We start from the raw sequence: 23,871 nt of genomic DNA, 5'->3' as shown, positions 1-23,871 counted from the left end.
CAACTTCATGAGCTGTTTTCCGCAATTTCGGTCACAAAAACAAAACAAGTCGGCCTCCTGTCTTCGGCACTGTCTGTGGTCAGCTGCAATTTGGGAGAGGTGCAGCACAGTGTCTGCAGAGGGGGCGGGGATGCCTTTTTGTTCACACCTACACAGGCGACCAAGTTTCGAAGTATAAATCAGCCTTTAGACTTTAAAATTTACCCTACGATTTTTGTTTCTCTTTGCTTGTAATCTTCTGATTGGCCAGGTTAAATCTGTGAATATACCCATATAAAATTATGTAACACAAGCTTGTCTGTATATTTTCTGTGTATGTTTAGTCAGTAAATTGCCCAGTATTCTACTAATAAAATTTTCTGATTCTGTTATAACACACACCTGAACACTTACAAACACCGAAACAAATACATATGTTCTGGGTTCTGCTGGTTGAATCACAGAATCTGAATATACAATGACTTCTTTAAAACTTGTACCAAAAAGTTTAGATGCTTAAGATTTCTAGGCTAAATGCTTGAAAAGAAGATTGTGAAATCTGAGAGCCTGAGGTAAAGTTTTGAGACCTTTAGTTACTTTAAATCTTTAAAGGTTTAAAAACATTTCTTTTATTAGGGTTTTCTTTAACTGTTCTGCTTTAAAGCAACACTGTAACTTTTGAGCAACATATTAGATTGATTTAGATACATTAAATATTATGCTAGGTCAATATAAAGCACTTGGCATGTATTGATGTCTTTACAAGCATCTCAATGATTCCTCCAACTGCTGGTCGAAAGCGGGTCCTATATCGTATTTTAAAACACTACGTTTTTTTAATCTTGCAAAAGTGTTGCCAGGTGCTTTAGGAGAGTTTAAACCAGAAGATAGGGGTGTAACTCCCCTAGCTAAAGGTTACACAGTTTCAGAAACAGTTCAGAAATCCTTAATCTAAGGTTTGCCATCCAACATTTTTTTTTTTTATCTACCTCTATTATGGCCCTGCAATGTATTTTTAATGCTGTGTCTTTTTTTTTAAATATTGCTTATGTACAGCACTTGAAATGTCTTGTCACTAAAATGTGCTGTATAAATACATTCCCCTTGCCTAAACCTCATTTTTACCTGGCATTTAGCAGCGAAGGACAAAGGAACTGTCTTATCTCTTTGACTTTGAGCAACTATGAAATGTAGTACAGTAAGTTTTGAACATTATAGGATTCTGTCCACCTCAGCTGTTAACAGACCATCTGTATACTCCTGCATAGCAGATCAGCGCCACTGAATATTCATGCATCATCCCTCCCCTTATCACATTAGATTAGTACCCATGTGGCGAGAAACCAGAAAAAAGAGGCTGACAGGACGGTTTTGCCGTCACAGACCCTTAGAGCTTTGTGTTAAGTAGCAGATTTGCCAAATGGACACTTAGGTGATGATGTTCTGTGAGAAGCAGGCTTTTATCAACTTACTCCTGTCTTTATTTAAACTTTGGGATTTTTGCAGTTAAATTTTTTAACTTTGGTCCTCAGCATTATCAACGACTAAAATTAAGCTATTGCAACATTCTATATATAAGATAGTAAGAGGCAGATACTTTGAAGTTCGATGTTTCCAGCAGGTGTCTTGGTCTATTTATCTTTAGAAAAAATGTTCAGGCATCTTTAATTGATATAAAGTCCCTGGTAAGGATATTCTTACCCCTTTGAACATTTTCACATCTTGTTGCATAACCCCCAACTTTAGTGTTTCTTATGTTGAGGCGGAGTTGCCCACCCCTAATGTAGAGCATAATTTGGAAATGAAAGAACACATAACTAGTTGATTTTCTTGCAGAAAAAAAAAAACAAAAAAAACCTGAAAGTACATTTTAATCAACTCATAAAAAGCAAACCTTTGTAAAGCTATTATTTTGCTGCATTTAAAACTAAAAACTAGATTGTCTATTCTTCTTCATGAAAAGGGGAAAAGGGATAACTGTGCTGCTAGGAGGTAAACCTTTGCTACAGTCTCAACTTTTTGCAGAATATAAAATACAAGACTGGTATCATAGAGATGTTGGGTTAAAGTGTCGTTAGCTTTCTTTTGCTCATACTATTTTTGTATTGCCTAAAGAAAAAACACAAACTGTTTGGATCAATACAATGATACGCTTTTCCTGTTTGCTGCTCCCCCTACATGGATTGTGGCAAATTAAACCTACTTTCTTCTTAACAAGCATCAGTTAAGACCAGATTTGTGCAATGCACAGCAAATTGTTACCCGTTCAACATATTCTCCAAGCAGAGCTGAGAACCTTTATTCATTAGTTGGCTTTTCAAAACAAGTTCTCTAATTGTTTCTTGTGGCATTAGTATAAATAGGGGGTATTAGTATAAAGAGGAATTCACATAAAAAAAAAAGTATTTTCTATTTTTCACCCACTTTACATAAAATTCTCCTAAAATATATTAAACTGGAAAGTTGTCACTGTACCTGACCACTGATGTAAATACTTTTACAATTACCTGTATACATAACACACCGCTTTATACATGTGAGATTTTAATGAACTCTAAATGTGCATAAACAGGAATAAATTAATCTTTTAAGTTTTTTCCTGAAGTTCTCTTATGCAAGAATTCTGCAGTTAAGATAACTAAATGGGGCATTAAAATGGTGCAAGTCTTTTGTGCTTCCATTGCTGTAGCTAAGGTACTTTCATTTATCAGCCACCGTTTCTTGGCAATTGAACGCTTGAAAGGAGATAATGATATGTCATTACTGCATCAGTCCAGAGATATACCTCCATGTCCACATCTCTCTTCTGCAAAACCCTACATAGGCTGTCACCCTTCTTTCTTTTAGCAACATTAATTGGGTAGTCTAACTGTTTTTTAGTCTGAAGTGGGTTACACTAATAGATAATGGCCATGTAAGTCAAAGTCAAAATTGGTGTTATATGGGTGTAAGAACTTTTAGAAATAGTTTTATCCCTGACCAAATGAGTAATAAATCTTCCCATTAGCTGCCCACAATAGCAAATCGGTAATTGATGTCAGGGTAGTTAAGATGGAAATATGGCTTATTACAGAGCAAGTGTACTGGTCATCTGTGTTTTATGTGCTCCTGGGGCTTACAAGTAAATGAGGTTCACTTATCTATGTGCCTCATGAATCCCTAAACAGCTGCTCTCTGCTGTCCGCCTGGCTGGCGGTGGCAGTCAGGTAGTTAGTTATAGGATTTTTAACCAAATACCTCTGAAAAGCAGTGTGGGGGAAAATCTGTTGTATGATTAGAACAATAATGTAAAGCATAAATATATTTGCAATATATTTTACAGGCAGTGTGTTTTCCTAAATTTGCCCAAAATCCAAATGATTTTTTTGAAGGTAACATGATTAGTAATATTTTTTCTGCTTCTGCTTTAGGTGCACAGGAGGTGGTGATCAGATGTCCCCTAAATCACATACAGTGCATCGGGACAAGAAAATGTATTCATTTCAACAAGCTCTGCAATGGAGCCAGAGACTGTGAGGATGGGTACGATGAAGGAGTTCACTGTCGAGGTAAGAGACGCTTTCATGTTCAATCCTCTCGCCTAGGGTCTAGACTGCATAAAATTATGAGGCTTTTTTTTTTTTTATCACTGCAATTAATCTTATATCGCTCATCTTATTTGGATAACTAATGTTGTATAATTTATTTCTCCCATTAAATTAGAATGAATTTTTTAAATATATATTTGTGGCAAGTGTTTAATTTTCATATCTAGTTAATGTTCTTTGAATTATAATTACATTTTTTAGCTAAGTAAATTTCTATCTTCCTTTGTGTAAATGAATTGTTAATTTTCACTCTTAAATGGAAGCTGTTTCTTATATTGTTTCATACACTTTCATCAGCTGCATTGCAGATGACAGAAAACAGCTTAATTCATGTTATACTGGTTTGAGTTGGCAAGTTTTCCCTTTTGCTGTTGAATTGGTTGCCAGGGTGATTTCTCATCATCCCTACTGTCAGAGCGGGCGAGAGACACAGCGGGATGGCAGCGCCAGGTGTTGTGCTGTACACAAGTTTTTGTTGTTGCTTACTTTCTTTGCAAATACACCAAGCTGTTACGGACACCTGGCTTCTGTGATAAGGCAATATTTGCACTGCGATTGCTGAGGTCCTGGCACAACAATAGCACCCGTCAGGCAGAAACTGCAACCTCTCCTGATCCTGCAAGACAGTTAGAGTCAAGCTGGGATGAGTCTCTTTGTGATTCAGAGGTGCAAAGAGGTGTTAGTATCTCATTCACTGTCCTGAAGGAAGAACAAACTATTCAATTTGGCTCACAGCAGAATTTGCATCTTATTTTCTGAAATCGCCAAAACATATTTCATTAACGCAGTATTGCTAAGAAGATTTTTGGTATACTGATTTTGGGATTTTTGGAGTGGTGGTCTAAGTGGTTAGAGCATTCTGCTTGGGTTCCGGAGGTTATGAGTTCAAGCCCGACACACTTCGACGTACTGTCACTCTGGGTCATCAGGCAAGACAATTAACCCCACACTGCTCTGCAGGCGCCGCACAGTGGCAGCCCACTAGTCCCCTAGAGGATGAGTTAAAAGCAGAGAGTGAATTTCCCCATTGTGGGACAATAAAGGATTTATATTTAATGTTAGTTCTAGGGCACTGAAGTTACTTGCTAGCTTACTAGAGATGTAATGATCTAGTGGATTATTTCTTGTTAATTTAAAGCTTTTGATTCGCCAATAAAAATCATTATCTATTCAGATGTTTACCAAACTTAAAAAAAAAGGAAACACTCAAGTTGTTTGTTTTTCATCAGGCACAAGCACTCATTGGCCACTTTATTAGGTACATCATGCTACTTCTGATTTGACCCCCTTCGCCTTGAGATGTGCTTTAAGTCTTTATGACACATATTTGGCAAGTTTTAAAGCATTCTTTAAGAAGTACAAGAAGATTACATCACAAAGATCCTTCAAATGAATGAGTTGCAAGTATAACATTTAACTTTGCTGATCCACTATATTTCACACTTGCTGTATCTAAATGAAATCTATATCAGTAACAATACTTTGATATTAGACTTAGACAGATTTATTAGTCATTTTGTTTACACAAGTGTAAAACAAAAAATATTCTTTTTTCGAACAGCTCTCTGGACAATTTCATTTTTTTTTGAAGTGCAGCCTTGAAAAATAAAAAAAATATATAAAAACAGTAATATAAGCATATGACTGTAAATTTACAGTTTCATTTTTTAATTTTAATATACTGATGGATTTTTTGATATGCTGTGGCCTTTTAATAATATTCCATGAGTACTGAGCTGGGAATGTGCTGACATGTTCCCTGCTCATTATTTGACCATCAATAGTCAGAATTGTAACACCAACAGGAAATGCTTTTGCAATCTGTTTTTGTCAATTTAGTTGATTGATAGCCTCGGCTCCCTGTTTTCAGCTCACCTGTGTGGTCCTCTGCTGCTGTAGCCCATCTGGTCCAAGGTTTGACATGTTGTGCATTTAAAAGATAGTATTTCACACAGCTTAGTTATAAATAGTGATCATTGGAGTTATTGATAATGCTTTTTTCAGCCAGTGTCTTTCAGGAAAAAAAAAGTCATTATGCTGACATAATGACTGGAAAGAGTGATTCTTGATCGTACATATGTGATAATATGTTCTTGGGTTTAAATTTCTTAATGCAAATTCAATTAAAATGTAGACAGAATTTTTCAGTATCAGAAGTGAAAGTGAGCAACTGTCCTCAGTTGGCTGGGTAACATCCCGAGGTAAAAAAAAATCATGTAATATGGTACATATTTAGAATATTTCTGACCCTCGCTTTCTGCTTGTTAAGCACATTTACAATTGATTGCAAAAAAGGGAAGCAGCTTTAAAATAAAATAGAAATGCTTAATTATAAAATTTAAAATGCAACTTCCATATCATGTAGTTTTTAATCTCAAGACTTTAAATGAAGACCTTCTTTGCCTATAAAACTGATATAGAATAGAATAGAATAGAATAGAAAATCCCTTTATTATCCACATTGGGGAAATCGTGGTGCAAAATTGGTCACACAAATGTGGACCTTAAGTAGTATAATAATTTAATATGTATAAAGAAAGATCTTTTACTTTGAAGGATAAAAAATGCACCTAACCCTGCATTATGCATTTCATACCTCATATGAAGCTATACTAACAAAAGCTATCTTATCTTCGTATTATCATTAATTTGACATTATTTAAGATATCTAAATAACACCTTCCAGCAATTCACAAAGTCATAGCTCATCAAGAAAGAAAAGAATAAAAGCCTTGGTATTGTATTGCTCTTCAGCAGGGGTCACCAAAGCGGTGCTCTCAGGCACAAATATGCCATGAAGGACCACATGGGGCCCTTATCTTCTTTTTAAATCATTTAAAGAGCATTTCAACATTGTAATCATGTAGGGTATTAAAAGAAACATATGTATGAAGTTCTTGGAAGTTGACCCCTCCACTTCATAGGTCAGTGGTGGTAGCTCTTCCTATATATATATGTATACAGATCGACAACAACATGGAAATATCAAACTTGGTGAAGGAGAAGTTGAGGTCACCACAGAGAAGGTGAAAGTAACCAGCTGCTATTCTTAAAAACTTTCCCTCCCTTTTTTCACCCACCTCTTATGAATATACATGCTGAGCATCCCAAGAGGCATTAATATGAAGGTACCCATATGGAAAACCATCAAACTCTTTTTTTGCTCACCTTCAGTAGGCTAATTTTTAATCATATTCTTCCAGCTGCACTTCCATGCATATTGCATGGAAGAAGACAAATGTCAGTCCTGAATAAATATTTAGGAATGTACCAGTCAGCTAGAATGCTTTATGTGATATCATAATGTCTGTCCCTAAACATAGAAACAAACAAATGCATTTCGAAATTTTACAATAAAAAATGTATCCTAACAGATTACTCTGTGTCTTACACGGTGCTCTCATTCCCAAGCTGTCACATTCAGGGCTCTTACTCCACCATGCTCTGGGCGAGCACTGACCTACATCTGAACTTTTAAAACCGATGCCAATGTTTCCCGCTAACATTTAAGAAAAAAAAAAAATTTTTGCATATAATTGGCTCAATCTTTTCTAAACAGTGAATTTACAGAATGCAGGAAAATATTGCTATTTTTTCACATTTCACAGGCTCCCTCTCAGTTGTGACAGAAGAGACCAGACCAATTAGGAAATCAGATGGAAACATGAGTGTAATTATAGGCGTCACTTGATGTGTTTGCTCAGTATTTCTATGTTTTGCTTACAGTTAATTCATATTCCTATTAATACCATTTAATGTTTTTTGAAGCCTGAATAATAAATCTATGCTGTGACAGACGTCCTTTAAGGTCAATCTTTAGTCTTGAATACATTAAGAATTGAATTAGATAATATTCATTAACATTTAAAATCCTTTAAATCTGTTTTACTTCCACAGTATTAAGGAGAGCAAAACCCATTATCGAAGGAAATTTAATCTCTTTAACATTTTAGCAATGCTACTATTTTCCCACTAAATTCCTTCATTAGGTTTTATGACTCAAAACCAAAGGTTTACAATTATGGAAATTACAGCCTGATTTCATTGTAATGGTTGGATCAGATTTTCTTGAATGCAGTTGTTTTTTTCAATGTTATTTCACTATTTCAGATTTTCTAAGATTTCTTGATGATTTCAGTTTTCAATTGAAATATTTGTGTTTATTGTTTTAAACTATAAAAAAGCAAGCAAATATGCATTAATGACGTTTTTATGAGGTTTCCATGTAAATGTAAATTTAAAATTTATATGTACATCGATGTCCTGAGCTGTTAAAAGAGGCAATATTGGCCGTGGGCAGCTGAAGGACTAAACTCCTGCACGCAAATGCTTTGTAGGCTTTCGGAGGTGTGTAAACTGAACGCCCCTTTTTTGGTGTGGTTTGCACATATTGTAATAGATGAGAATTATTTTTTAATTTTACTATTTTAATGCTATGAAAAAAAAGTGATTAGTCACAAAAAATAGATGCGGAGCTTTTGAAAAAACATTCCAAGCTTAAACCACCAATGCCGCTCCCGCTCAGCCAAAGGCTCACATTTCCAAGGTTTAGACACATATTTCAAAGTAAATAAAATAAAGGCTTTTATTATAATTTTTCTTTTTATTAAGTAGTAGTGGTATTTGCTTGACAATGAGCAAGGGCTAATCATGTATACATAGTTATCTGTAAAGATAGCTGTGACTAAAAAATGCATAGCTGCTGCTTTCATATCTATTTTGTAAGTATTGGCCATTTTATCTTTGAAAGAGGAACAGCAAGAATATAAAAGTTGTTGTGGTTTTTTTAGGGCATTTGCTGCTATTTCATATGTTACCTTGATTGGCTCAAACTAAACTTTTGTTCACTCACATTAGGCTTTTCTTTGCCCAATCATCTCCAACGGCTCTGCTGGAGATTCCTCTATTCCCGAACAGATTTGATTGAGGCAGTGTCACATTAATAATGTGTAGAACTAACCTGAGTGCTACATACTATCCATCTGTCTTGCCAGGTTACTAGTGTTTCTCTCCAGCAGTCTACGGTGAAAATGTGGGGTGAACCCTGAACAGGTCCATACAATAGCTTAATAGTTTTGCCAAGACAATTTTATATATGTTTATATAATGACCCCTCACACCCCAACCATGGACTGTTTTCCCTGCTGCCCTCTGTGAAGAGGCTATGCAGCATTCAATGCAGGTCCAGCAGATTCTAGAACAGCTTCTTCCCCACGGCCATTAGAGAGCTGAACTGTTGAAAGAAACACCAAACCAAAACACTGCATATTTGCACCATTTATATTTAATGCTCTCAACTTCCATATCAATGCTTTTTTTGCACCATGTTTTTTCTCCCATACTGTTTACATTCGATCATTGCTGCACTTTAGGAAATTGAGATGTCATGAAAGCTGTACAAAACATTTCGTTTTGTATACAAGCTGTGTATACAAAATGACAATTAAAGTTGTCTAAGTCAGTATAAGTTGTCTAAGTCTATACATGTCTAGTTTTAATAGCGCTTATCAAAATATTGGACTTTGTAGATTAGAGTTAAGGACATATTCAGTGTGTAATTATTGGTGGAGATTAAAGATTTAATGTAATGTTGGTCGTAAATGTCATAAAACCTCCTGCAGTTAGGGGCTCATGTGTTTGCTGCAATAATATATATAATGCTGCCATGTTCTTGTCATAACTCACCTCGGGTATTTCTGATTCATATTTTTAAGACTGACTTGTTTTTCTTTTTATATAATACTGATTGCTGACCTTAGTTGCTCAGACTCCTCTAGGAAAATGGCCTTACTCTCCTTAATCTAAACCAGAGATGTCAGAATTCAGCCCTGGGGAACTGGTGTCCTCCACCTTTTACATAAGTCTGTGCTTTAGCACACCTGAATAAAATAATTAGGTCCTTTAGAAGGACTTTTGAAAGCTTCACATTAACTGTGGACACAATGAAGGCATTTGATTCAGGTGTGTTGGACCATAGAGATAAATAAAAGTTGCAGCACATACATTAGTCAAACTATAGCCTGACGGTTACAGCCATTGCAGCTTGTTTATAATAGCTATTTACTAGTGTCCTGTGTTTAGATGTTCATCTGTTTTCTAGAATAAATGTGTTCCAGTCAAATCAGGAAAATATATTTTGTAATATATCTTTTTTAAAAGTCTCTTATCCTGTAAATAATAAAAAACAGCTGAGATGTTTTTTTATTCATTGGGTCACTCATGATTTCTCCTAGTTGTAAGCCCTATAACATGGCTGCCCTTTCAACATATAAAGGGTGAAAGGAGAGGTTTGTGAGACATATTTTTCTATTTCCTCTGTGAGATCAAAATAACTCTCCTTGGTTATTTTGTCACTGCAGTAATGCCGATACTTTATGCCACAACTAATCCATAACAGAAGAGATGTTAAGGAGAGGCAGTTTACAGTAGAAAAAGTCGTGATATACAAATGGGTGCAACCTAAATAAAAAAAAAAGAAAAATATGAAGAGACAAATGCTCAACAATCAAAATGACTTCTTGGCAATCCTAATGTTAGATGAATCACTAAAAGCAAAGATGTAAGGAGCCTTTAAAAAAGAAGACTATCACCCGTCAATGTAGCATGCTGTTCTTTCTACTGTAGCTGTGGAGGACGACAGGGCACGATTTACAGCAGAAACAGGTAGTTTTCCATCTTTTTAAAGATTTCTCCTGTGTCTGTTATTTAAATTGTGCAGCTCTGGGTAGGTGATTAAAATTTTCAGAATTCAGGTGAAGATATGCTTTATCTGATAAATGAACCAGGGGAATGTAGTTTTGAAAGCTACATTAACATGGCAATGACTAATGCAAAAGTCTGCTCGAAATGTAAACAACCATAAAATAATATTTTACAATGATATTCTTTAAAATACTACTGGTAAAAAAAAAAAGATCTTTATTTTCTTCTCTTCTCAGCAGACAGTTGTGCACATGTGCATAATTAGAATAGATTAAGAATAGAGCAAAAAATAAAAAGACAAGTATACATGTCAGCATGGCTTAAGTGATTCATAGATGTGAAATGAGAAAAAAATAAGGGGTGATTTACTCTCCTTGTTTTAAACAAACCTGGATTTACAGATAAGTCACATTATAGAGCAGCACTCTATATGAATTAATGAATGAATGAATATTTATTTATTTCAGACAATAATATTAGTTACAAAAAAATAAAATAAATAAATTCAAATTAACAAATAATATAAATGAATCAAAAGAACAAATAATAATAAATAGAACAATTCAAATTTCAGAAATGATCAAATAATAACAATAATTAAATCAATTTCAGAAATACTAACAAATGTGTATCACATAAAAAATTATGGTTAATATTAATTTAAATTTCTTGTTCCGATTCGATTTAAATAATTTGAACATAAATAGAAATGCACTAAACAATGTTTACCCTTAACAAGCATTATATTAACCCTAATGTCTGTCATTGATTATTTCTTACTGTAAATTGTCTGTCTATAGATGACGAAATGTGTCAAGAACATGATGCAGTTGAAAAAATTTTTTTGTTTTGAATGATATTTAAACACCACATTAACATGCTAACCAGATTAAGCTTGACCCACAAATTTGCATTGATCATTAACAAGCTGGTATGTTAAATCATGTATAGGCCTACCTGACATCTATATAGTAGAATAACACTATTTCTTAATTATGAAGTGTGGAGCAAAGAAAAAAAAACCAATCACAATTAGTGAGCAGATTTTTTATATATGAAAACTCTTCTGGGATTACATTCGTACAGGAATTATGCTTTTGAAGCCACTTCAAACATCAGAGGTTGCTGTCTGAATCACAGTAAACACTTTATTCCAGCATTGTTGACATCCCTTTGCCAATCCATGTTGTTTTAAACTGATCACTTATATGCTGGATTCTATATTCTCATTGAAGGGCCTACTTCAAAGTAGAGTATTATATTCCATTAGACTTCTCTATGAATGTGCTGCACCAAGAAATGGCTCATTGTCTGTATAAACTATTGATTTATCCTTTAAAGGTTAAATCTATTTTTTATTTATTCTTTAATTGGTAAAATTTGAAACCTAACCAGATGAAAATGTTAAGGATTTTCATTTTTTTTTCTCTAAAAATAGTTTCTCTTGTTTCTAAGGTTAGATGCATTTTATTAAAGAGTAAATTTAAGGTTCATTATTTAAGCTGCGTATGTTGCCTTATAGTGGATTCTCATAAGCTTTGGATTTTTAAAAATAATTTAAGACTTGAATAATTATGAAGTTTGTTATGGTTACTAGTTAATACATTACAAAAATGCCCTAGTTCCATAGGAAAATTATAGGAAGACATGCAGATTGGAGAATCAAGTGCAACAAAGACTCACTTAGTTCACATCTACATACCTATGATTAGATTTTTCTATGTAAGCATGCATCAAAACCGAGTAGCGATCAAAGTGTGGAGGTAAAAGCAACAAATGTTTATTATGGTCAACTGACCGCATCAGGGTCCTGCATCTGAAAGAAGCAGATTCATTTCTCCGACATATGGGCTCTATGCACAGCTCTATTAATTCCTGAACTTCAGCAGCTCCTTTGTTTAAACTGATTAATCCAGGTGTGTCTGACTGGTTACTGAGACCAAATACTCCCGGATTATACATATATACTGAGGCCCTTCCAGCATAATATACATATTATTATTTATATTATAATTAATAACTCACTTGATTAAATATTTAAAATGCATATTATCACAAGATTTGGAGACACAAGAAAAAACTAGTTTTTTTCTTGTTACTAACTCATTTTTTTTATGAGAAACTTTCATATATCCAGACTGAGTAGTAGAAAAGCAAACCTAAGCCTGGACGTCTATGTTCATAACTCACAACCATAAAACAGCAAAAACTTATAATATCTCTACTTATAATAACTATCTCTAGATATAAACTAAAGTTTATCAATCAGTTCTGAAATCAGTTTTTAGATGAACCGTTGTTGACCGCTGGAGAACCACCAAACCAGATTAGCACCTTACATGGAGTTTTCATTATGTTAAATTTTTTCTGAGCCTCTTTTACTCATGCCAGTTGCAACCTGTGGTCTTGTCTTACATTTTAGTTGATTAGCTTGGTTTGTTACATTGTGGGTCGTCTTTAGTAACAGAAAACACATCAAAGACCTTTTTTTTTTTTTTTTTTTTTTTTTTTACCTGGGCACAAACCAAACATTTATCAGGATCCTCCCAATTTAAATAAAATAAATCGATCAACATGCTCACCATACTGTAACATAGCGCAGCTCTCTATCAACGCGACCTTCTTCTTTTTTTATTTTGAGAGTGGTTCCTCACCTTTACTTTAATAGTAGTGCATCAGCTGCTTTTTCTGTTTGCAACATGCTCATGAGCTCTTTCTGCTGTAATAAAAGTCTACAGGCAACCTGTTTCCCCTCATTCATAAAACAGTAAATTGGCAGACATTTCCGATGACTGCTTTGGATGGGGACAGATGGTCCAAAACAAGGACTGTCCCCAGTAGTCAGGGACGTCTGGTCACCGTAATCCAAATTCCTAAACTCTATAAATGTCCCAGCCTCTGTCACAATAACTACTTGCAATTACTTTTCAAATTAGTCTTTACAAAACTAGGGAGAAATTTTTCTTACTCCTTGTTATAAGCTTGCTCTAATCAGCCTCATTGGAGGACTTTTTAAGCTTGATGCCCTACATAAAGTTATACCAGCATCTCAGTTTTGACTAAAATAAGTTCTGACTTATATTAGGGTGACCAAACGTCCGTATTTCCCGGGACATATCCGTATTTCACGTCCTGTCCCGGGCGTCCCGGGTTTTTTTTAGAAAGTGAGGAAATGTCCTGATTTCACTGCGCAAGACGCTCCGTGTGATGTAATCCCTGAGCCGCGTCAGTGCGGGCAGCCCTGTTCTTAATCAGAGGCTCTGTTTGAAAACCTGGGCTGCATCCTCCAAGGACGCGGTCTACCTAGACTGGATCCTTCGAAGTCCTTGAAAATAAGGAGACCGGAAGAGTTTAGGCTGTAAATTCGAACAGGTCCACCCTTCGGCGGGTTTTACCGCCGTATGCTCTGTTGCTTAGCAACCGTGAAAGTTGACACACAAAGCAGGAAAAGAATGAATACCGAGGGTTTCAAAACTGTTTGTTTATTTATTTATTTTTTTTAAAGTTAAAGTGAAAAAAGACTACATTCACAAGAATCCAGAGTGGAATAAAGGTTCCAACCACCGGGAGCAGGAACAAATAAAATCAAATGTAATGATAGAAACCTTAGTCAGTTAAATAACCTGCTGCTGTCATTCTGCACATCTCTGATGTTGCTGCTATTTTCAAATATCCATTACTGTAAAAATGTCCATAGCTGCATATTGGTTATTTATTCTCCAGTTTTATATTGTTAAAACACTTTACAGAATTTTATTTTTTATATTTTAACTCTTCCCTATTATGTTATTCTTATACATTTTTCTAAGGTCCTCATTTGTGTGACCATTTTCAATAATCTTTCTGCTGCTGTAAATCTGCCCATTGTGGGACAATAAAGGGATTTTCTATTCTATTCTATAAAAGGGTTAGAAATATATAAGTAAATCTAAACAATGTATCTACAAAATGTATCTGCAAAATCTCTAATATTCAACAACAAAAAATACTTAGTTAAGCATATTGTGCAAAACAACAATAAAAAATTAAAATCCTATCAGATTTATAGTCCCCACTCTGCAGATTTATTAGAATCTGTCCTTAAATTCCAGCCAAACTCATTTACACAGCAACAGATTAAAACCTTTAGATAAACCAAACATTACCGCCACATATCTGACTTAATAACCATTAAAACAACTATTTTCATTCATTTCAGACGGAACTATTCACAGAGTTGTATTATAATAAACTGAACTTCCAATTTTCACAACTGTTCTGCGCCAAGTAACATTTCCTCTGATCACGGAGCAAATCCCGATGATGAGACATTTGTTCTTTCAATATCACCCCCCCACCCCCCACCCCCACCCCCACCCCACCCCCCGCTCCAAGGTGTCCTGGTTTTCCCAAATGAAAATATGGTCACCCTAACTTATATCAACTCTACAAAACCTTTGTTCTATCTTTTCTGTAACATTCAGTGGTGGAATTACTGGTGTAAGTAGTGTTTTTTGCCTCACTACTCCAGTGGATGGAAGATTTTTCTACAGTCTCCCTCTTATTTTGAATAATGCACACTGACCTTAAATGAGGCAATTAAGTTCTTCCTGGTCTTAGATGTTCATCTTTTGTAAGCTCCTGAAGGAATTTGCTGATGCACTCTGACTAAGGTGGGGAGCCTGGCCATCCTTGTGTGATGGTTCACCATGGTTTCTCTTTTGAACCACTTGTGAATAATGGCTCACACTGTGGTTTGAGAGCAAGTACTTTATTGCTCATCTGCTGTTTCATTCCTTAAGGTCAGGGCATGATGTGTTTCTTTTTTAGATATTTTATCTACTGCAACTCGCCCGGCAGGTTCTAATTAGGAAATGTATTGATTTTAGTGTCTTAAAGCTTGAGTGTGAAAAGTTAAGTAAAAAAAAAAAAAAACACATGGTTATTCACTCTTGAAATATGGTTTGACATAGAGCTAGGTAGGAATGTTTGACCAACTCTGACGTAATTAATAATAAATTAATAAAGACTCATACTCATACGAAAAATTTAGAAGAAAAAAAACAGAATTGCAAGCAGTAATTAACAAGAAAAAATTCTAAATATAATATTAACAGCTATCAGAGAGAATCCATCACAGAGCTTGCATAGGGCCTGAAAGTGTGCATCTCTTACCTGAGGCAAGAGGGATTGTTTTCCTCCCTCAAAATTATTTTATTCTTATTCAATATTTTTTTATTCTCTTGCTCTTTGAATTTCCCACACATGAGATCACAGGAGAGCAATGACCTTCATCTTGTCTTGTTACCCACTAACTCAAGGATGAGGTAAATGTTATATTTCTGTCACGTTTTAACAAAAGTCAAACATAATTATTTTCCCATAGCTGATTGGATGAAAGATTTATTTTGCTTCTCTTGCTGAATGCACAATTCTGAGGCAGGGGCTGTAATATCTGTTGGGGAGGACAGAGAATAACATCAAATGAAAGTTTTCCAAGTGTGCAGGTAACAAAAATATATGCTCTGTTAAGGAGTCCACATACCTAATAAAGTCATTATTGTTTTCAAATAAAGCTGCGTAATGGCTCAGGTCAGCTGATATCTTCATGGAAGTTGGGGGCGGCAGTGGCGTCGGGTGTAGGAATCTGCCCTGCAATCAGAGGGTTGTTGGTTCAAGCTCCAGCTCCGATTTCAGTGTTGTTGTATCCTTGGGCAAGACCTGCAGTGCCTACTGATGGTGGTTAGAGGCGCCAGTGTACGGGAGCCTCCCTTCTGTCAGTGAGTCCCAGCGCAGCTATGGCTGCAATGTAGCTTGCCACCATCAGTGTGTGATTTAATGACTTAATATAATACATATAAGTGTTTTGCTCAAGTCTCCTTCCTTGAACAATGTAACTACAGGTCATTTACAATAAAAGGTAACCATATGTGTTTGCAGCATCTAGATTCTATGCAGTCTAACTAACCAATAGGCAGAAGAATAAAACAAACTGAAAAAGAAATATCTTTAAACAACAAGTTTAAAGGGGGGGGGGGGGGGGGGGGGGGGTCTGTGTTTTATCTTAATAGAATATATATTTTTATGTGGCCTTAATTAGGTTACCTTAGAGTGATATTGAGATAATCTGGTTCTTGCTCATTTTTGTCAAACCAATGTTTGCTTTTTTTCCACACTTATTAGAATTTTGATAAGGGAGTGTTTATTTTAATTTCATTTTGATATAGTAATTGAGAAACAATCCATCATCCCTCTTGGCTTTTTCCCATTTAGACAAATTTAAATTAGCAACCCTTAGATGGATTGTCCATATGCAAAGCAGAAAAAGTGGACATATTAAAGTTAACTGCAAAGGAGATTGATAGATGCAGTAAAAGGCAGTTATGCAAGTGGTTTCCTAAGGAGTCTTAGGAAAAGGTGAGAGAGGTAAAAAGATCTACCATGCAGAACTCAGACAGAGCATCTGATAGAAGAAGATACATCATCCTCTCTGTCTTGTTTCTGAACAACAGTCAATTATCTCAGTTGATTAACTTTTCATTATAGCAATCCAAACAAACAGTTTTCTCCTGCTTGAAGAAGCCAATGATAAGTGATGCTCCTGTTTTGGAATGGCTGTCCATAAATATAGCTTAAACTAAGAACAGATATTCTATTCTTCATTTTGCCTGTTAAAAGTACTCAGCCAGCCTTGTACTGTAACATATTAGCATATTTATTACATTTTTGCCCCTCTAATGGATGGAACATTTGCTGTAAGTGGTCAAAGTGATTGTTTTCTCCTCTGCTATGCCACATTGCAATGTGTGCTGCTTCTTCAGTATGTTTTGTGAACAGGCAGCAGCCATCTAGACTAAGAGGTTTAGGTTCCAGTTCTCTATAGCAGTTTGTTTCATTTTGCCATACGCCACACAGGTGAAGCTGTTGATTCGTTGTGCGTTTTGGAAAATATTGATTGAAGTATCCAGTGTTAAAGTCTGTCCTCCCTTTGCTTTGCTCTGTATCAGACTCTAGCTGTTTGAGACGTTTTAAGTTGTGGTATTACTGCTTATGATTGACTTTAAGACAGACCCCACAACACACTATATCAACAAGAGCAGACACTGGCAATCAATATTTCATGCATCTTTGTTCTTGCACTGTCTGGCAGGATATTGTCACTCATCTCATTACTCTTTCCAATGCAAGGAAGCAATCTTGTCTCATCAATTCCTATTACAGCGGATTTTCTTCCTCAGGAGTGGGTAGAATTAAAATTTCATTGTTTGCCAGCGGATTCTGACACCCCCACCCTTGAAGTTGCTTCCAATTTTTTAGGGCATGTCAGAAGCCTGGCTGTGCACCAGTGTTCAGATTTATCATCGAACTGGACTGTTGAGGATTACCAACATTGTTTGCCTCCTAGTGTAAAAAAACAGGATAATGTTTTCTTTATTCATATCTATACCTCTTAGTTTCTTAGAATTTTTACTGCTATTTGTATGAGCAACACTTCATGTCAAAGCTGACATACTCCAGCTTTCTAGATAACTTTCTAAATGCCTGTCAATAAATGTTGTCACTGCAATCGCACTTACATGTTTTTCTCTGTGCAGACTTCTTAAAAGTTCAAACTCCAGAGAATATTTGCCCCATTTTCACTGCTGTGGAATGAGACCTGTCAATCATGCCACCCAATAAAATATAAACCCCAGCTACAGACTTGGAAATCGGTTCAACTCTTCACTTTTGATTAAAACATAACACGGTTCCTTTGAACTGGCGTTTGGTGTATCTGTGTTGGGTTTGCATTTTAGTTTGGTTTCACATCAAATGCAGGCTTTGGCTGTGGAAGGGACAATTCAAAGACAAAGGCCATGGCCACCCATAAAGGAAAAGTAGAACTAGGCCAGATGGGGAACCTGACTGTTAGCCTTGGAGCAGTGTTTTCTTGTTCATGGTGAGACTCCTTAGTACTGGCAAAGGAACAAAGCAGCATTTTCCATTTATATTCTGCCATCTGTGTGGCTGATTGTAGTGGATCTAAGATCATTATGTTGTGTGCGTAATATATATGATGTCAAAAACCTCTTGTCATAAAAACTGTGTATTTTAAGACATGAGCCTCAGTGAAATAGGAATTTTATTTATCAAAACTTAAATGGCACTAGTACTCATAATTAGGATGTACGAACTGTACCAGTGCTAGCTGCAGCACCCATTCTTTTTGTGTTGTTAATATACGTACATAATCTCTTTTGTATTTATGCAAGTTTTCCCCCAGGAAGCAGGCTAAGTCCAGTGGTAGGTGTATTCAATTATGGGGTGTTGGAAGTTATTGACAATACTTTAACACTATCTATATGTCATAAAAAAGGCACATTTTTAAGATACTATTTTTTTAATAACAAAAAAGAAAAAACAACTTAAAATGCTGAAACCTAATTAACCAGCCAGCAAATCTTAAAATAAACAAGGTATTTTATGTCACATATATAATTGAAATAACTTAACACTAAATGCAAACAAGGAACCAACAAACTGGTAAGTTTATGGCAAAGACATTTAAACCGACCAGTTATACATCACACTCCAATTGTTAATTACTGGCTGGAAGATTTCTATGATTGATTGTAGAACAAAAAAAAAAAATAATAATAATAGAATTTTTTCCTGAGTCAGCATAATATACTTAGATTAGAATGGTTCACTTTTAATTTTGTGTACTTTCTTCTTAATGCTAGTGAAGAGAGCTTATGTGCATTTAGTACATCTTGCCCATTTGTTGTACAAGGATCCTTAATGAAGCCTATGGCAGATTCTGTTTGGGTTGCCCATTAGTCACATTTAACAAAAACCCAAAAAACTACACCGCAAAAAAAGACTGATCTATGTAAGAATATTCTAGCTACTACAAAAATTGTTAGGTTTAGCGAGGCAGAGACTTGGTCATTGGGTACGTGTCAATTGACAGAGAATTAAAGTGGCCTCTGTGAACTAATACTTTTTAAGCATTAAAAGAAATGAAGTGTGTTTACATTCAATTCAGTGTCAGTTGGTGTCCAATTCACAACACATGTCATCTTAAGGCTCTTGACAAATACAATTCAACCAGATCATACAGTCAGATTGAATCAAATTTTCTATTTAAAGAAAGCCAGTTGATTGCATCGTCTCATTGACTCTTCAACAATCCTTCCCACCAGGCATGCTTGTAGCAACAGTGGAAAGGAAAACTCCCTTTTAACAGGAAAACCTCCAGCAGAACCAGGCTACGTGTGAGCGGCCATCTGCTGAGGCCAACTGTGGTTCAAAGAGACAGAAGTAGAAATAGAAGTGTCACATAAATGTGTATTTGTGCAACACGGAAGGTAGAGAAAAATGTAGTAGTAAATAAATATATATAAAAATACAGGTAATTCAGGTAAATATTGTTTATAAGTGATTATGTTTAACATTTACCAACAGAATTACCCAGGATTCAGTAGCTATATTGTACAAATGCGATTAACGAAATGTAACATGCAGCTGAAACTAAGATATTGCCTGTTTGTCTGTAACATAGAAACACAAAAATAAATATCATAAAACCCACACAAAGGAAGGGATTCCCACAGTTTTCAGAATGTGAGCTACTTATAAATGAGCAAGTTACCCTGATCTACCATCATCGTAACATGAAAAAGAAACATTTTAGCATCACTCCACAATCACTGTTGGAAATTGAGCCCCTGTGATCTGCTACTAAAAAAAAAAAACAAAAAAAAAAAAAAAAAAAAAAAAACTTGACATCATCAGAAATTTGTCATTGAAAGTTAGATGTGAATAGTAAGACTTTAAGTGCTACACGCTTGACAGTTTGCCATTGCAATAAAGACGAAATCCAACACAAACAAATTTATTGAGATAAATTACTAACCTAAGCAAGGACACTTTGTTTTTAATAGTGCATGTCTGTGGCAAGCCTATTCAAAGTGCTGTACATGAGAAAGAAAAAAAAGGTGTATTACAGTGGCATGAAAGCAACACAAATAATTAGAGTGTAAAATGCCAAAGTGTTAAAAGAATAAAAGTGATACATTTAAATAAAACTGATATTATAAACATATGACATCACTGATGAAAAAAAAAATATATATATATATGATTAAGATAATGCAGGCTAAGGAGACACTCCTCGAAAACCCATCTTATGCAAATACTTTCCAACGACTCATTCTGTTTTCACTTATTTTGATTCCTGAAATGGGGCTCTAGTTGCTTTTACATGTTTTCCAGTTGTGTTTTTTTCTTCTTCTTCATTTTTAATCAAACTGAGACTGGTTGGTGGGTACGATCATGGATGAGACATCAGAAATGTCGAAAAATTGAATAGTTGTTCATTTGGAGCTATGGCATTAGACAGTGTCGGTAACAGTTTCACATTACATGGTCAACACTTAATGCTTATCTATTTAGCATGTCTGACATTATTTTACAGGGCGTAAGGAAGCTTCATTAAGGCCTTACATAGTTAGTGATGGAAATATTAGGTGAGCTTTAAGATATGAAGCAAAGCTTAAAAATTAAATTTTTGATACCATATGTCGAGAAAGAAGAGCAGGTGAAGACGGATGGGTGGAGTTTTTAACATGTTTTTAGTCATTACCTGTCTGTATGGAAACACTTCAACAGATGCTCTTATTTTGAAAGGCAAATCCTACTACAAATAGTGTGTAATGTTATAATGCCCTGCAGGGACATCAAGGGTTAGAGGCAGAGTGACACATAACAGGAGATTTTACAAGAATTTTACAAGAGTTCACAAAAAGTCAGAAAATATAAGAGCTGTAATGTGGCATTGTTTAACATTGTGACTTCTTTTTTAAAGCTAATGCTTGTTTTTCAAGACTCGCCCTCTCCACTTAAAAAAATAAAATAAAATCACATGCACAACCCTATACCCACTCGCATTTAATAGGAATGCCTATTAAATGTGTGCGAGAGCATGCACAAACCCATTTCTCCTTGTGCATGCTCTTCGCACGCAACGTTGTGCATCGTGGCACAAAGTTGCTGTTTTCATCGCTCATATAAGCTTACTTTCCAAAAGATTTGCAATTTTTTTCACTATGTCAGACTCACCATGGGTAAGTGAATATGGGGACAAGCACGTAGGACGGTCTTACGTAAACATATCACCAGAATGAGAGAGAATTAGGAGGACCACTTATTTTGATGATCCACCTGGAAAAAAACACCCACTATACCTTTAAATAACCAGCTTAGCTGCCAGTCAAAGAACTTAAATGCATTTTGACCATTAAAACATGTTGAACCATTTATAGATCTAAAATGTTTCAAATTCGTGTCTCCCCAATATTTGACTCATTCCTACACTCTTGTTTGTACAGCCTTTAAGTACTGAGTTTGGTTTAGATATTATTGTCATGCTTGTTTGTTGTTTTTTAAGTATTGACTTAAAATATACAGCAAATAAGTGTGACTGGTATTGCAATACAGCAGTGGAAGCCTGTTCCTTCTGGCGGGTACAATTTATAAACATTGAATCACATCCCGTTACATAAAAACATATTGACTCAAACTGATTCATGGTTTACAGGTGAAACCTAATGTTTAAAATCCAAGCTTCACATCTTTGTGTCTAAAGATATTTTCTTTTGCTTGTCCTTCAGACTTACAGAAGCATAAAATAAAATAGATAATAATGATTAATATGATCAAATTGTGACCTGAACTTCCAACTATTGTAACCTAAACATTTTTGAACTAAAACATCCAACTAACCAGATTAAATTATTTTTCATTGTTTTATTACATTGAGCTCGCTTCAAGGTACAGCCCTCTGTTTTATTTGTAGATTAAAATGTTGTTTTTCTAGCTGGAAAATATACAATGACCATTTTACAACTGACTTATATATATGGAGGTAGTGTAGGTATGTGAGCTTGGTTCCAGATAGACAATCCCCTCTTCTCCCTTTTTGCCAAGAGGGAGAGCTCATCGTCTGCCGTCTCTGAACAGATATAAGGATTAGCATTGAATATCTTTATCCCAGCATGTAGACATTTGATTACTGCTTCACAACTGGAGAGTAAGCTAGGATCCCTACCTCATGATGAATAACAATGCACAGGTCACATAGGGTCCACATACAAGCTTGAGAATAAGTAAACAAGTAAAACTGGAGAGAGCATTACTTTTAGATCCATCTGTCAAACACTGCAAACTTTAAAGCACATCGAAGTAATATTATTAGTCATATCATTTTCATTGAGATGGATGTTAATTTATTTATAAATATGGCCTCTTTATTGATAAGGGTTTATTCTGTAACCCTTTGCGTGTGGTTTTTCGACAGGATTCCCAGGTTTCTTTACAGTAAAAAGTTGAAATAACATTCATAACAGTTTAGTTTGAGTTGGAATGTGCAATTCCAGAATGTTCACAAAGCAGAGACGGTTAATCTATATATTAAATTACACATTATGAGATGTACAGTATACTGTAATTTTCAGGTTCAATTCTACCAGAAGCGACTGAGAATGTGCTTTCATGCTTGGTTATTATATTTAATAACCAACTAAATGGAAAATAGTATCCAGTAAGGATGCACAAAAGTATAATTTGTAAAGTTCTGTGACTATGGATTTTAGGATCCTAACAGACTCAAAATCCTTCCAACCACCCCATCATACATTTATTGCACCATAGCAAGTATATTATGATTCACTGTTTCTCACCAAACCCTGTCTATTTTCTGTCAGACTCAAAATAAATGTATTTCTTACAAACAATAATCTGACCACATGAAGCAGGCAGACAGATCGCAGTAAGCAATTTATTACATAGTAATATAAAGAAAGTCAAGACCATATGAAAAGACAAGATGATTGCCTTCTTTACTTCTGAGTAAGTTTGAAAAAAAAAATAGGGTCTGGGAATTCAGTAAAACAAATAGAAAACCCTTATCTACAAAGGAAGATCAAATGAAATCTTGAATTCAATGAATAGGGCCAAAATAACCTCTAAAGAACTGCAGTCTTTACATTTCCAAATTATAGCTGTGTTCTCTTATTAGAGTTGACAAAAATATCTGTATGATTTCTAAGATGATTGGTAAAAGGAAGGTAGATGAAAAATGCTCTCCAATTGATGTAAAATTGACTTTTCAGAAATAGAACACCATGCCTTCTGTTAAACATAGATAGTGGATGTGAATTAGGGCTGAACAATTTTTGCAAAAATCAAAATTTAGATTATTTTCAACCAATATTACTATTGCAATTTTATTTCAATTTGCCTTTGCACTGATCACCAGCATGTGGATATTTCATTTCATGGTTTATGTTTTTTGTTGTTGTTTTTTTTTTTTTCATCTTAAAAGCTTGCTTGTCCAGATTTCATTGTTGCAGGGCTTTACTTTGACCTTTTAGTGAAAAAGTGCTTACGGTACTTCTATTTGCATGTCTGGATTTGCATAATAGTTTCAACTCTATTTTTCTTTGTGTGGTGGTAAACACTCTGTAAGTATAATCAAAGCTTAAGCAAAAACTGAACATGGAAAACTCTTTATGAAGAGAATCCAGCAAACAGTAACTGCAGGGGAGGAGTATATATGCCAAACAGAACAATGAATAGAGTA

General features: G+C 35.1%; 1 protein-coding gene across 1 annotated transcript in view; it reads left to right on the top strand.

The window, feature by feature from the left end:
• The window catches only part of lrp1bb (low density lipoprotein receptor-related protein 1Bb), a 395,850-nt gene that overhangs the window by 132,405 nt on the left and 239,574 nt on the right, over positions 1-23,871 (top strand). Inside the window, exon 3 of the mRNA XM_038275471.1 lies at positions 3,390-3,527. Coding sequence (XP_038131399.1) covers positions 3,390-3,527 — 138 coding nt within the window. The remainder of the gene's footprint in view (positions 1-3,389; positions 3,528-23,871) is intronic.

The sequence above is a fragment of the Cyprinodon tularosa genome, unplaced genomic scaffold (genome assembly GCF_016077235.1).
Source record: "Cyprinodon tularosa strain WSP-4 unplaced genomic scaffold, ASM1607723v1 ctg96, whole genome shotgun sequence".
Classification (NCBI taxonomy): Eukaryota; Metazoa; Chordata; class Actinopteri; order Cyprinodontiformes; family Cyprinodontidae; genus Cyprinodon; species Cyprinodon tularosa.
The sequence above is the reverse complement of the archived record's forward strand: the minus strand, read 5'-3'. Positions and strand labels throughout refer to the sequence as shown.